The sequence below is a fragment of the Notolepis coatsorum genome (genome assembly GCF_963971535.1).
Source record: "Notolepis coatsorum genome assembly, chromosome: 11".
Lineage (NCBI taxonomy): Eukaryota > Metazoa > Chordata > Actinopteri > Aulopiformes > Paralepididae > Notolepis > Notolepis coatsorum.
The window spans coordinates 21,821,925-21,836,255 of NC_140175.1; the positions used below are offsets into that span (position 1 = coordinate 21,821,925).

Sequence of the window (14,331 nt, forward strand, 5' to 3'; positions counted from 1 at the left end):
TGTGTAATGTATTGAGCCGTACTGTATTGTACCCATTCTGCAATCTGTTAATACAATTTTCAATCAATCAATCAATGAGGCCAACAACCTCTTTTGAAAGAAAGGCGATAACCAAAATACAACAAGGAGCAGATTATTATTATTATTAGACAAATAATATAACTTTAATCATTCATTTACATGTTCATACACAACACAACATTATCCCCTCATTATACACTGAATGTCACCTTAAAAATGGATAGTTCTGATTCGATTTCAGTAGATTTCAGTTGTCCCCAGCCAGCATGTACAGACAGGAGCTTGACACCCCACTGACTTTGCATTGGTTTGTGGCTAAAACCAGTGGGACACGTGATGCAAGGTAGAAGACAGCAAGAGAGTCCTTAGGGCTACTATGTAACAAGGTCCAAACCTTGTAATGGTAACCCCTTGGTGTAAACTCACTCCTAAGTTAAATTACCCCCACCCGGTGCCACCTGAATCCAATCCTTTTCAGGTGGCGGAATGGATAAGACCGTGGTATTTAACATACGTGGTGGTCACAGTGGTGCTGGCGAGCGGCGGGTTCGCGGTTCGAGGCCGTCGGCGGACAGGTGCCGAGCCTCTGTGTGCCTAGTGACCACCAAGTTGAAACATAAGCAGATGAGACATTTCTTGTTCATGTGAAAGGAGACGGATAAGTCAACGAGTCTCCGCTCCTAACTGGGACATTGAGACGACCAGCTCTGTCCAGTCCTGCATGAGGCTCTGTGGTTGAGGCTCAGCCTTGGCCGCCGCCGCCGCCTCCTCCTCCTCCTCCTCCTCACTCCATCATCAGAGTGGACTGTATGGGCCTTAGCGTCCTCCTACTGACCCTCCTCTCATCGTCCATCATCGTCAGCTGCTTCCTCCTGAGTGCTGGTGGCGTGAAGCACAGCATGTCGTCCAGGCTCTGCTGGGTCACCTGGCCGGACTGCTGCAGCCGCGACACCACCTCCTCCACCCGGGCCACGTGCGGCGTGTCCTCGGACCGCTGACGCAACAGAGACACCTGGGAAGGAGAGCAGCACGGAGTTAGACCAAATTTTTTCCCTCCTCTCCTCTTAAAGACGATACAATGCAATTCGAATTCAAACCGACAGAATCCATCGCAAAAATTTAAATGTGCTGTAAGTGTTTTTATTATTATTTTTAATTTTTTTTTTATGTGTTAAATAGTTCTACATTCTTTCTTATTTTTGTCAGACCACTTTTGCAGCGTGGAGTTCTCTCTCCCGATTGGATAACGTGGGAACTGCAGAGCGGAGGGACCGGGAGACCCACATTACTGACCAAACATTCTATATCAGTGATGGCTGTCAAGAGTGTAGAGGTATTATTTTAACATGTAGACCACGTATTTTACAAAAAAAATACAACTCGCAGCATCTTAGCATCCTAGAGGCAAATCTTTCCTGTGACAAAATGGCATCCAAGGTAATAAAAAAAAGTCAACCAACGAACTCGATTCTTGTACCGGATCTCTCCTCTGGTAAACATGAATGAATGAATGAAAACTTTATTTAACAGATTGCAGAATGGGTACAATACAGTACGGCTCAATACACACAATTGTTAAGGGGATGCAGACCAGAGAAAGACGTTTGTCTTGTTTACATCAGGGTCCCCGACTCTGGCAGGAGCACTCATTCAAGGGTACTACGACTATGCTTGCACCTCATGGTACCAAAGCACCGCAAAGGCGCTAAAAACAAAATTACAAACATCTCAAAACAAACTGGTCAGACTACTGCTTGACCTTACTCCTAGAACCCACCTGACCCGTGCCCACTTTGACAACCTAGGATGGCTTAGAGTAGACAACAGAGTACAGCAACTTGCAATGGGCCTGGTCTACAAGATACACTACACGACCAAGGTACCCATGTACATGTCAAAATACTTCCCAAAGGTCAGTGAATACCACGATCACAACACCAGAGGGAGCTCCACAAATCACGTTAAACCCAGATTCGGCTCAAACAAGGGACTAAACACGTTTCGCAATTATGCCACATCAATGTGGAACGCCCTACCCAAAGCTGTAAAGGAATGTGAATCACTACCCACTTTCAAAACCACTCTCAAAGAACACCTACGGGAGACTGCAATTCGAAACTGGCCCCTGTAAATGTCCTAACCCAACCCCCTCCAATGGTAAATGACCAAGTATGGTTGTCAATATTCCAATGTACAGTTTTGCTTGTACAGTTGTACAGTGTCCCCCACCCACCCCTCCTACCCAACCCACCCACCCAACCACCTCCAATGTACAGTCCCCCCCCACCCACCCACCCCAACCCCCCCAAACGTGCTGACTAGCTCTAAAAAGAGAGACCTCTGGACTAGTCAGTAACAATGCCCCTGTTACGGTGATAGGGACACCGTATAGCTGCGACTGCGAGTGCCGTCCTTCGGATGAGACGCTAAACTGAGGTCCTGACTGAATCTCGTCGTTAAAGAACCCAGGACGCCTATCACAAAGAGTAGGGGGTTCCCCGACGTTCCTGGTCAAATTCCCAATCAGGGCTCTCTGACATCAAGGCCACCTAATCATCCCTTGGCCGATATCAATCCCTGTCTCCTGAGCCGTTCAGCCATTGTGTAGTGTGATGTGTGCCTGGTGCCAGTGTATGGCAGCCATTGAGCCTGTGTAGCCCAAGGTTGGGTGCTACCAGCATACCTGTCAACCATCCCGTTTTTCCCGGGATTGTACTGTATTTCAACCTGCCTTCCCGCCGTCATCCCGTTAAAACATTTTCCCGTATTTTTCCAGTTTAAAAAAAATATATATATATTTTTACAAAATGGCTGCAATTCCCCTCTGTGACGACAGGTGGCAGCAGTGTAGATTAGAACGTTAGCACAGGAAGTCAGACCGGAAGACGTGCGACCCATAATCCATTGCTGTATTAGACCCATGTGCCAGTATAAAATTCAATTATGTGCCCCCCCTTCCCACGGTGTTTATAGAAAGAGACAATAAACACAAAAGTAACATAGGACACAATATACAACACACAGGACTATGTACAATATAAACAGTGCCTACAATTAAATTAATGAATGAATTAAATAAGAGATAAAAGAGAACTTAGTGTAAATATTCTTAAATTTGTGTCAACGTTATAAAAATACTATTGTATTCAACAAATTAATTATGATACACCAACAATGTGCCCTTTCTATCTATTCTAAATCCATGGCCTCGCGATTCCACGGCTGCGCAGTGCAGACAATATTATATATAATATACATACGAGGGGGAGGAGACTACATTGGGAGGGGGCAGGGCCGGGGGGAAGGGGGCGGGGCGAAATATCAAATTTTTTCAAATCCCAATGTTGACAGCTATGGCTACCAGTGGTGGTGAAGGAGGCAATTTCCACCCTATATTGTGGGGAGCACTTTGAGTGTCTAGAAAAGCGCTATATAAATGTAATGAATTATTAATGAATTAATATTAAAAAGAGAGACCACATCCCCCCAGTTTTAGCTTCCCTTCACTGGCTCTCAGTCCAGTACAGGATCCATTATGGTTTTATTTAGGGCTGTCCCCGACTAAGGATTTGGATAGTCGACTATGATTGGACGAAATTTGCCGTTAGTCGACTATACATTTTTTTTTAAAGTATAATATATATATATATATCTTTTTATCATTCCATTTGGGCTGTGGGGGGTGCTTAATGTCTGAAGGAGTCGACTGAAGGCTTCTTGTCCTCTGCAAAAGCATGCAATTGGTCCACTGATGGATACATCTTGATATTTGTCTAGTCTAGTGTGTTCATTAGATGGGTGAAATCCTCTTTCAGTTCCTCAGTGCCCGTTTTCTTAGGCAGTTAGCCTCTGGTATGCGTGCCATTAGCGTTAGCCACGCTTCTAGGCCTCTTTTCTTTTGGAAAGAATGATTAAAAAAAAATATATATATATATATATATATATATATTTTTTTTTTTTAATTCGACTAAAAGGTTGGCCAGTCGACTACGGCTCCTTTCGACCGATTAGTCGACTAATAGGGGTCAGCCCTAGTTTTATTATTAGTTTTTCAAAGCCCTCAATGGCCCGGCTCCCTCTTATTTAATGGATCTCCTCTCCCCCCCATGTTGCTCCTAGATCGCTTAGGTCCTCCCGTCACTCTCTTCTGGTAGTCTCTCCATCTAGGCTGAAGTCTAAGGGCGACTGTGACTTTGCAGTTGCTGCCCCAAAGCTGTGGAATGCCCCCCCCCCCCCCCCCCCCCCCAACATAAAGTGCACTCGCAGTCTGATCTCGCACCTATCCTGTTTTATGTTATGTATTTAAAAAATTTTCTTATCCAGGGCGGCTAGGTGGTGCAGTGGGCAAGGCGCTCACCACCAATGCAGGAGACACTGGGTTCGAGCCCAGCTCTCCGCATTGCTATCAGCTTGGATGGTCGTTCGTACTAATACACATTGGCAGTATTAGGGGGTGGGAATCTGATGGGTGGGGATCGGACGTTGTGGACAGCGACTCCTACAGGTCGGTTGGTGCGCCTGCGCAGCAGAATCAGGAAGCGACGGAGGCGGCGTGCCCTCCAAACGCAGACCCCCGACGCTGAGAGATCGCGCTGTGCAGGTGAAAAGATGCGACGGCTGCTTCCTCGAGTACCGGAGGGGACACGTGATGCAAGGCTTCATCCACATTACAGCCGGCTTGTGGGAGGCATGGCCTAACAGCGATCGAGACAGGGGAGGGTAGAATTGGACGATACGAAATTGGGATGGGAGAAAAAGTAGATAAAAAATTAAACATTTTCTTATCCTATCTGTTATATTTGTCGTATTTGTATTGCTTTCTTTACCATGTTTTTACAGTGTTTTTATTATAGTGCCATTCGTTTGTACAGCACTTTGGTGCAACTACAGTTGTGTTTTGAATGTGCTTTAGAAACAAAAACTCACTAATTTACTAGAATGAAAGAGAACATCGACAAGAAGAGACAAAGAGCATGTGGGTCGTCGTGGGCCATTACTTTGTTATCGGGCCACAATGGGGTACATGTCAGCCCCAGTACTCTGAACTTACCACCTCCTGGGCAAACTGAGGCCTCTTCACTAACGTGGTCTTGGTCAGTGTGGCCGCAGATAGGACAGACGTGGCGTCGTTCACTGCTCCCGTCATCGCCAGTATCGCCACCTGTTAACGAGAGACCCAGAACTGAAGCCTTAAAGAAAACTGTAATGTACAGGGCAATGTCCTACTGAAATAGACTTCCACAACATTTGGTTTCAATTACCAGTAAGGTGGGATTCAAGAGGAGACTACGAGTGGCTGTAATGCAGAAAGAGATTGATTTTGGTTGGGTCTAATCTGTGTCTAATGAATGGGTTCTTGTGTTGGGTTATGTGTTGATTTGGAATGCGTTTGTCTAGTGGTTATGAGGAGTATTAGAGTATGAGTATGTAATGTTGTGCTGTTTTTGAGCACGTTTTAGTTTTCTCTGAAATGTCTTCGTTTGTTGTTTTATTGATATTTGTTGTTTTATTGATATTTGTTATTGTTCTATATTAGAAAATTTGGCATACATATTCGTTTGTAGATCTGACTTTTGATTGGTTTAATGTTCTATAATTGTTTGTATATTTTATTGGTGTTTTATTGATATTTGTTTTGTTTTTATGTTGTTTTATTGATTATTCTTGTTTAATTTGATATGTTTGGATCCAGACCCCAGGAAGAATAGTCGCTGCTGAGGCAGTGACTAATGGGGATCTGAAATAAAGAAATAAAGAAATAAAGCCAAGACGGGCATCACGGGCATCACATTACAGGGGAAAACCATAAGATATGCACTGGTTATGCCATATATCCTTGCCTATATTACTACCAGCTAAATGACTAAATGTAAATGTATCCTTACTCTTAAATTCTGGCATATTATGCTGTCTGTATTCATGATCTTCGAAAACAGGAATTGTGCCCCTTTGACGTCATTCTGGAAGAAAAACAGAAAGCCCATATTAGATTTACAAGTACAGTACAACGAAAATAAGTTTGGCATCCAACCAGTGTGCAATAATAACATACAATGTACAGGTGATTAAACTGGGCATAGAATATATAAACTAGTATATCAGATGTATGTACACAGTTGTAATATTAAAATATGTACAGTGACACAGGTATAAAGACAATACGGTAGTAAGTCATACTGGCCGGCAGTGTATCTGATGAGGTCATTTGAACATTTCACATGTCTTGATGTATGTACATAAAGAGAACTTATCGGAGGACCAACCTGTCTGAGTGCTAAAGCCACAGCGAAGCTGTACGCCAGTCTGGGGATGGAATAGTCTTCGCTCTGTCCCTCCTCCATCAGAGTAGTACAGACTCTGTACGATTCCGGAGTGTTCTGAGCGATACAAAACAGGCCATCAGTTATCTACGTGTATATAATCTGACCATACAATAATGGTAAACGGACTGCATTCATATAGTGCTTTTATCCAAAGTGCTTTACAACTTGTGCTTCACATTCACACACCGATGGCGGAGGCGATATTTAGCTCCCTCGATAAATCAAGATGAAAGAGAAACACCAGAGAAGGCTGGCAGTGGAAGAGTAAGGCGTCACTAGGGTTGCCACGGTGATGTGAAATCGTCCGTGACTAATCAACTCACGAACACAACACCGGTCTTACCGGTGACACCGGACGTTTTACAACACAACGCACAATATCTTGAGAGCAGTGCCTCCTCCACTGTGTCTGTGCGTTTGTAATTCATTTTCAATGACTAGTTTATCCATTTGTTGGACAGACAGATTGACGTTATGTTATCATTTAAAAATAGAACACAACATGGGGGCAGTAGGCAAGTAATATACTCGGGGGAGCCTGAGTAACACTGGCATCACAGACTAGTACCGCGGCAAGCCTAGGTGTCACCATTTTCAAAAGGGGCGGAGAGGTATCTTTTGTTTTGTTGTTTTTGTGTTGCTAAAGATGACTCCTATAGAACCAGCAATGACTGTACGAATGGTGTATTGAGCGAGGTCTTACCAGTTTGTAGCAGGTGGCATGTGACCACGTTTGCACGTACCACACTTAAACAGATGTGTCCTTCAGTTATTGGTGTAAAGTTGTGGAATTATCTCCATAGCGAGCTTAAGGGATGTAATAGTATTTATCAATTAAAAAAAACTATAACAATTTTTTTTAGTCAGTATGAAAATCAAATGTGATCTGAATAGTGAGATCTTATCTTTTTTTTCTTTCATTTATTCTTTATTATTAAATTTTTTTCTTGTTTAACTGTGGATTGTATGTTTCTTGTATACATTATTATTTTGTGTAAATTAGGTTGTACGCCGACCATCAAGTAAATACTTGTTTAGTTTAGGAATAAGGGGCAGGTAACTATAAGATGTATTCTTCTTCCTGCTCCTTTTGTCCATGGAATGATATTTATGATTGTGTAATGAAGAAACTCTGATTGTATTGATTCCATGTGGCAAATAAAAAACTCTGAAATAAAAACTCTGAACTGTATGGATGGTGTATTGAGCGAGGTCTGACCAGTTTGTAGCAGGTGGCATCATGTGACTGTATGGATGGTGTATTGAGCGAGGTCTTACCAGTTTGTAGCAGGTGGCATCATGTGACTGTATGGATGGTGTATTGAGCGAGGTCTTACCAGTTTGTAGCAGGTGGCATATGCCAGGGTGGATGGTGTATTGAGCGAGGTCTCACCAGTTTGTAGCAGGTGGCATATGCCAGGGTGGACGGTGTATTGAGCGAGGTCTTACCAGTTTGTAGCAGGTGGCATGATGTGACTGTATGGATGGTGTATTGAGCGAGGTCTTACCAGTTTGTAGCAGGTGGCATGATGTGACTGTATGGATGGTGTATTGAGCGAGGTCTTACCAGTTTGTAGCAGGTGGCATCATGTGACTGTATGGATGGTGTATTGAGCGAGGTCTTACCAGTTTGTAGCAGGTGGCATCATGTGACTGTATGGATGGTGTATTGAGCGAGGTCTTACCAGTTTGTAGCAGGTGGCATGATGTGACTGTATGGATGGTGTATTGAGCAAGGTCTTACCAGTTTGTAGCAGGTGGCATCATGCGACTGTATGGATGGTGTATTGAGCGAGGTCTTACCAGTTTGTAGCAGGTGGCATATGCCAGGGTAGCGGTGGCCTTGGTGAACGCCATACCTTGGCTCCTCATGTCTCTCAGCACCTCAAAGGCACCTGTGATGTACATAAGATAATAATTAACCTTGAGATAACCATTATATTTCATATAATAGCCGTGTTCTTAAAAAAAGGACCACACCAGTGTTACTACTCGTCACTGTGTCTAGTGTCAACAACATTGGCCACAGTTTACTACATAAACCTTGACCATTTCCCCCCAAAATTGCTTTGAGATATTGCATTTGTTTTAGTGTGTTGTCCACATTCAATCAACTTTACAGAATGTACCTCAAAATACACTGTATATACACTTATGTACACAAAACACTTTTTAACACTACACTATATTTTATCTATGTATTACTAAAATATTTGCACTACCTCTCTACCTAATCTTTGCATTTTGTACTTTAGTTTTACTGTATGAAGCACATTCTCAGGAGGCTCATACAGAACCAAGCATTTCACTGTAATGTACACATGTACCTTATATATGTGACAAATAAAACAAAACTTGAAAATCTGTTTAGGATATGGGGGAAATCTCTGCTAATAGCGAGAAGTAAAAATGAGACTGGTATGATCCTTTATAATGGTTGACTTACTCTCATAGCATCCCTTAGTGAATAACATGTCTATGGCGATGTTGAAGGAGGTCCAGTCGTTGAAGAATCCCCTCATATTCTGTCAGAGCAAGAGTGAGAGGAAGAGTTAGTAGCGGTCCACGTTTGTTTCCACCGACCTCTCGTCATGTTCCTCCAATGTTACTTTAAAGGAAAACTCCAACATTTTGGGAAATTCGCTTATTTGCCATCTACCCTGGAGTTAGACAAGAAGATGCATACCTTTTTCTTCTCTGTGCATGCAGTAGGAGTAGGAAGACGCGCACCGTTAGCCTAGCTTAGCGTCAGTCACTGGAAGTAGGTTCCCCCATTAGCCTAGTTCCCAACGTCTTCCTACTCCTACTGCATGCACAGAGAAGAAAAAGGTATGCATCTTATTGTCTAACTCCAGGGTTCCCAAAATGTTGGTGTTAAGATACATACCTTTTTCTTCTCTGTGCATGCAGTAGGAGTAGGAAGACGCGCACCGTTAGCCTAGCTTAGCGTCAGTCACTGGAAGTAGGTTCCTCCATTAGCCTAGTTCCCAACGTCTTCCTACTCCTACTGCATGCACAGAGAAGAAAAAGGTATGCATCTTCTTGTCTAACTCCAGGGTAGATGGCAAATAAGCTAATTTCCCAAAATGTTGGAGTTTTCCTTTAAAATGTTGACGGCGGTGCTGTAGTTCACAGCAGTAAATAATATAACACCTTGTCCATCAGAGTAGCAGCGGCTATCTCCTCCATGCCCTGTTCGTAACACAGCCTCATGAAGAGAGGGCCGAACCGGAAACCTCCGAACGCCATGTTCCGATTCTCCTTGTGATACCTGGTGGTGAGGAGAACGAGACGACGATCACAAAATAATACACGAGACGAGAGAAGAGAATTCTTGGCTAATTCTTCTTTCCAGCGGCTGGAGAACTAACGGCTGCAGAACTCGAGAACTATTAGGAGGATTGTCTGACCACTAAGTGTGTCCGACTCTTAACGACCAAAACCTGCACGGACTACAATGTATGACGTATATAATGCCAGTTAGGGTACTGTTGTGGCTGATGGTTGTTTAACACAGCAGGAGACGATATTTCCAATTTTAACAAGTAGGTAATTTATTTAGGAAAAGAAGTTTTAACAGCAAAAGCTATGGCTCAGTAGACGGTCACCACAGTTGAAGGAAAACACTCTAACTCTCAATCCCTCTGCTTGTCCCCTAAATCCCCTCTCAGTCCTGCCCCCACATGACAGATATGATGACGTGTCATATCATGTCAGATATGACATGACGTACATTAAGATGACACGTAGATTTAACATCGGAGAGAGATAAAAACATTAAGAACATCGAAGAGAGATAAAGACATTAAGAAGAACATAGATTTAGATAAAAACATTAAGAACATCGAAGAGAGATAAACAAGATATGATGTACACACACGATATGATGTAAAACATTAAGAACATAAAGATTTAGTGAGATGTGTGTGTGTGTGTGTGTGTTTGTGTGTGTGTGTGTGTGTGTATGTGTCTGTGTGTGTGTGCGTCTGTGTACAGACGTGTGTGTATTGTATGTGTGTATTGTGTGTGTGTGTCTGTGTGTGTGTGCGTCTGTGTACAGACGTGTGTGTATTGTATGTGTGTATTGTGACACAGGGCATGTGTGTGTGTGTGTGTGTCGGTGTGTATGTCTGTGCGACTGTGTGTGTCTGTGTGTGTGTGTGTGTGTGTCTGTGTGACTGTGTGTGTCTGTGTGTCTGTGTGTGTGTGCTGTGTCTGTGTGTGTGTGCTGTGTATGTGTGTGTCTGTGTGTCTGTGTGTGTGTGCTGTGTCTGTGTGTGTGTGCTGTGTATGTGTGTGTCTGTGTGTCTGTGTGTGTGTGCTGTGTATGTATGAAAGAGAGAAAAGACACAAGATTAGAGCACACGATATGATGTACTGAAATGTCCATCTGCCTATCTTGAGGTTGTTTTAAGAACATCAGCCAGACTGTCGCCCTAGTGTCTTTGAGCCCTGCTAGTTGACCTATATTAAACTAGTCAAGACTAACCCCTTTCCTACCTCCACCCCCGTATACACATTTTCCACAACAGTACCTTGTGTATACCGTTTACTTTTACTCTTACTCATAGTATATATATTCAAATTCAAATTCTTTATTGCCTATATTTATTGTAACGTATAATAATATAACCGATAGGCAGGGCATACAGACCCTCATCTGCACCTTTCTTCACACAATTTATTTTTCCTCTTATTTTTATATTCTATAGTTTACACTGTTTCAACAACTCAACTATCCACTTTGTGCCTAGTGGCACATAAGGCCTTCACAGAGCGTTTCCACTTCTCCCGGTCAGCTGCCGTTGTTCTTGCTTCAGGCCATGAGCTCCACCCTGCCTCTTTTCTTTCTTTCTCTACTGTGCGTCTCCAGGTAGTCTTTGGTCTTCCTTTTCTTCTTTTCCCTCCTGGTGCCCATGTTGCAGTCGTTGTTGTGGTCTTGCCTCAGTATGTGTCTTATCATCTTCCATCTTCGCCACTTCACTAACTTGCTCATCGGCTTCATGTCGGCTCTTTCTAGGTAGCTCTACGGTGCTGATGCGGTCTTGCCACTGGATTCTGAGGATTCTTCTGAGGCATCTGTTATGGAACACGTCGACTGATTTGTTTGTCTCCCTTGTTCATCTTCCATGTTTCACATCCATACAGTAGGACTGGCACCACCAGTGTTTTGTACAATCTCAGCTTTGTTCTTCTTGAGATGCTGTTGGAGTACCAGATCTTTTTGAGTTTGATGAATGCACCTCTTGCTTTGGAGAGTCTGTTCTTTAGGTCTTTCATTACCTCCTCCCTCTTTACAGACGGTGGCTCCCAAGTATGTGAATTGGTCTACATCCTCAATCTCTTGGTCGTTGTTGATTTTGTCATGGTTTCTTGCATTAATTCTCATGGTTTTTGTCTTTCCGGTGTTAATCTTGAGTCCCACTCGTCTGGCTTCTCTCTCCATTCTTGTAGTTTTTTCCTGGATTTGGTGTTTGGTAGAGGAGAGTAAGGTACTGTACATCATCTGCAAAATCCAGATCGTCGAGTTTTGATGTCAACTTCCAATCTGATTCCATTCTCGCCTTGTCCAACTGTTCTTCTCATTATCCAATCCATGATCATTAACAATAAAAAAAAAACTGACATGTTGCAGTTCCTTGTTTGACACCGCTGTTGATGTTAAACCACTCGCATATTTCTCCTTGGTCTTCTACTGCACACTGGAAGTCTTCATAGAATGTTTTCACTAGTATCTGGACAATCTTCTCTGGGATTCCATATTTCTTCATAATTAGCCATAGGCTTTCATGGTGGACTGAGTCGAAAGCCTTTTTCAAAATCCACAAAGTTCAGGTGGAGTGTTGCTTGCCACTCGTTTACTTGCTCAATGATGTTCTGCAGTATGAAGACATGGCTGCTGGAGTATGGATGGTGTAAGTCTCACAAAGTAGGGATGCACTGATACTGCTGCTGGATATCGGGCCGGTAGTGGTACCAGGCTAAAACAGGGTACTGGTGTTGGATACCAGGCTAAAACAGGGTACTGGTGTTTGATATCGGGCTGGTACCACCAGGTTAACACAGGGTACTGGTGTTGGATATCGGCTGGTAACAGGCTAAAACAGGGTACATACTACTGGTGTTGAATACCAGGCTAAAACAGGGTACTGATGTTGAATACTAGGCTAAAACAGGGTACTGGTGGTACTGGGTAGTGGGTACACTACATACATCTGATTTGCACTATTAATCAGTTCTGTACAACAAGTAAGCAGGAAGGGTACAACTATGGCAGCTAAGGGGAAGTAAGATTGTTCGTCAAACAGTGTCAAACTTGAGTGCTAGTCTTGAGTGTATAGTTGTATTATTAGTATAGACTATTAGCATAGTAGGTGTAAAGATGGAATACGATTCCTTACACCTTTCAGTTTGGGATGTATTCCAGCCTACCTGTAGATGCCATCTCTGACTGTCACCAGCTCATCTGCAGACTGGCACAAGTGAATGAGCAGCTTCAGTTCACTTCCCAATATTAGTTCATTCTTCTTCAGTTTCTCAGCGAAAATATCAAAATAATTTCCTGGAATAAAAGAAAAAAGGTTAAATCTCAATCTCCTCTCCTATTATTTGCTTCATATAACATGACATAGACCTCCTATCTGTGATACAAAGATCACATCATGCCAGGCTCTAGGACTAGGTTACTGTTGTTGGCCCAAGAGTATGATGATCTGGTGGATTTTAGACCATAACCCCAAAATGACAGTAGTAATAGTACTGTACAGTACTAAATACCAGTATGTCATGTATGTCCCTATGCCATAAATGTCATGCATGTCATAAATGTCACTATGAATTGAAAATGGGGGACCCTGATGTAAACAAGACAAACGTCTTTCTCTGGTCTGCATCCCCTTAACAATTGTGTGTATTGAGCCGTACTGTACTGTACCCATTCTGCAATCTGTTAATAAAAGTGCATTCATTCATTCATTCACTGTACCTCTTGACCCGGAGACTAGATGAGCCACAGCAAGCTTCTTTTGTTGAAACTCTTGTAGTTTGACAACATCCTCTGACAAAAGGTGCCTTTTTGCTAGATGGAAAACAGTTGTCAGTCAGCAATAATTAGGGTAAATGCGCACATGATTAGCTGGTAGTGGGTGAAGTAAAAAATAACAACTGTGACAGGCTGACTGTGTTCACTCACAACAACATCACAAACAACAACACAGGCCATCGGGTTCCAGTAGAAACGCCACACACGTATGCATTCTTACCCCCAATGCTGCACGCCATGCAGTCTGCTTGTAAAGAGCCAAGAAATAATCCGTTTGAGGGCATATTATGCGGTAATTTGGGGAAACATCTACTAAACCTTCCGAGCGCCATGATGCCCCCAGAATGTACCAATAAAATGACTGCGGTCAAGTGAGCCGTCTTTTGCTTTTGCGTGGTCAAGTGAGCCGCTCTTGTTTTTCGAGTGCGCGATTAGTTCCAGGTTTACGGTAATGCATTCAAACAACCCTGGGAGGCTGTTGTAATGAACCGACGTGACTTTTGAACACAGTCTCGGAAGTAGATCTTACAGAAATACTTAATATGACATTGAATGCGCATCGAATCAATAGGACGTTTAGTCTAATCAATAGGACGTTTCGTATGTGCAGTATTATTGAACATCGAATCAATAGGACGCGCAGTATATTCGACCACTAAACAAAAGCTACAGACAATTCCACAGAGGAACACTTCCGGTGAGGATTTCAAAGTAAAGGATGGCATGTGGTTCATTTCTATTATTTCATAAGTAGTTTATTACACTGCCATGTTTGTACTTAATACTTCTCAAGACTACTTGCACAAATAATATTAACTACTTTTACTGTGTACTTTGAGTAATTTGAGTTTCAAAGTCCTTTTTATAGAACAATGAGTATTTTCGACTAACTTTGATGTGGGATAAAAAAAGATTTTCCCATAAGCACTTTATGAAACTGCCATG

General features: G+C 42.8%; 1 protein-coding gene across 1 annotated transcript; it reads right to left on the reverse strand.

Annotated features, from left to right (window-relative positions):
- Positions 1-202: 202 nt before the first annotated feature.
- Positions 203-13,762, reverse strand: ptcd2 (pentatricopeptide repeat domain 2). Its single transcript, XM_084325091.1, has 10 exons — positions 13,607-13,762; positions 13,330-13,422; positions 12,777-12,906; positions 9,498-9,615; positions 8,791-8,869; positions 8,148-8,239; positions 6,285-6,398; positions 5,907-5,981; positions 5,072-5,182; positions 203-1,033 (listed from the first exon to the last, which is right to left on the reverse strand). The coding sequence occupies exons 1-10, from the start codon at positions 13,716-13,718 to the stop codon at positions 806-808; spliced, it is 1,152 nt and encodes a 383-aa protein (XP_084181217.1). The 5' UTR covers positions 13,719-13,762; the 3' UTR covers positions 203-805.
- Between the last annotated feature and the right edge of the window lie 569 nt (positions 13,763-14,331).

Excerpts from the sequence above, each read along its gene's own strand:
- ptcd2 (XM_084325091.1), bottom strand. The coding sequence starts at position 13,718 with ATGGCGCTCGGAAGGTTTAGTAGATGTTTCCCCAAATTACCGCATAAT. Across the intron at positions 6,399-8,147 it reads ATGCCACCTGCTACAAACTG|AACACTCCGGAATCGTACAG; the intron begins GTAAGACCTCGC and ends TGTATCGCTCAG. Across the intron at positions 1,034-5,071 it reads CTCAGTTTGCCCAGGAGGTG|GTGTCTCTGTTGCGTCAGCG; the intron begins GTAAGTTCAGAG and ends TCTCCTTCCCAG.